At 52.6% G+C, this 633-nt stretch overlaps 1 protein-coding gene across 1 annotated transcript in view; it reads right to left on the bottom strand.

Annotated features, from left to right (window-relative positions):
• Positions 1–259, bottom strand: part of EMH_0002540 (uncharacterized protein) — a gene marked incomplete at both ends in the record, with an annotated part of 381 nt that extends 122 nt beyond the window's left edge. Inside the window, one exon of the mRNA XM_013496037.1 lies at positions 3–259. Within this exon, the coding sequence (XP_013351491.1) occupies positions 3–259 (257 nt within the window). The remainder of the gene's footprint in view (positions 1–2) is intronic.
• Positions 260–633: the final 374 nt, after the last annotated feature.

Below are 633 nucleotides of genomic sequence, written 5' to 3'. Positions count from 1 at the left end.
TGCTGCTGCTGCTGCTGTTGCTTTTGTTGCTTGTTTTTGTTGGTGCTTGTTGTTGTTGTTGCTTTTTGTTGTTGCTTGGTGTTTTTGCTGTTTGTTGCTGCTGCTGCTGCTGCTGCTGCTGCTGCTTGTTGTTGTTGGGCTGCTGATGATGATGAAGATGCTGTTGCTGCTGCTGTTGCTGATTTGTATACTGCTGCTGTTGTTGCTGCATCTGCTCCTGCAGCTTAGGTTGCGTCTGCTTCCTATGCTGCTGTTGCATGTTTTGCTGCCTCCTGTGCTGCTGCTGCTGCTGCTGCTGCTTCTCCCTTTGCTGCTGCTGATCCTTTCTATGCTGCCGTTGTTTTCTTCCTGCTGCTGCATCTCTTGCTGCTGCTGTTTCTCTTGCTGCTGCTATTTCTGCTGCTGCATAGGCTTCCGCTGCAGAATATACTGCTGTTCCTTGTGCTGCTGCTGCTCATGCCGTCACTGCTGCTGCTGCTGCTGCTGCTGCTGCAGCTTATGTTTTTGTTTATGCTGCTGCTGCTGCTGGGTTTGCTGCTGCAGGCCGTTGGTTTCCTGCTGCCGTATTTAGATCCCCCGCAGAGGGAAATGCTGCAGCAGCTGCTGCAGCAGCAGGCGAGTGTGAGCTGCGGC

This window comes from Eimeria mitis, genomic scaffold, assembly GCF_000499745.2.
Source record: "Eimeria mitis Houghton genomic scaffold, Emh_scaff188, whole genome shotgun sequence".
In the NCBI taxonomy this organism is placed as follows: Eukaryota; Apicomplexa; class Conoidasida; order Eucoccidiorida; family Eimeriidae; genus Eimeria; species Eimeria mitis.
The sequence above is the reverse complement of the archived record's forward strand: the minus strand, read 5'-3'. Positions and strand labels throughout refer to the sequence as shown.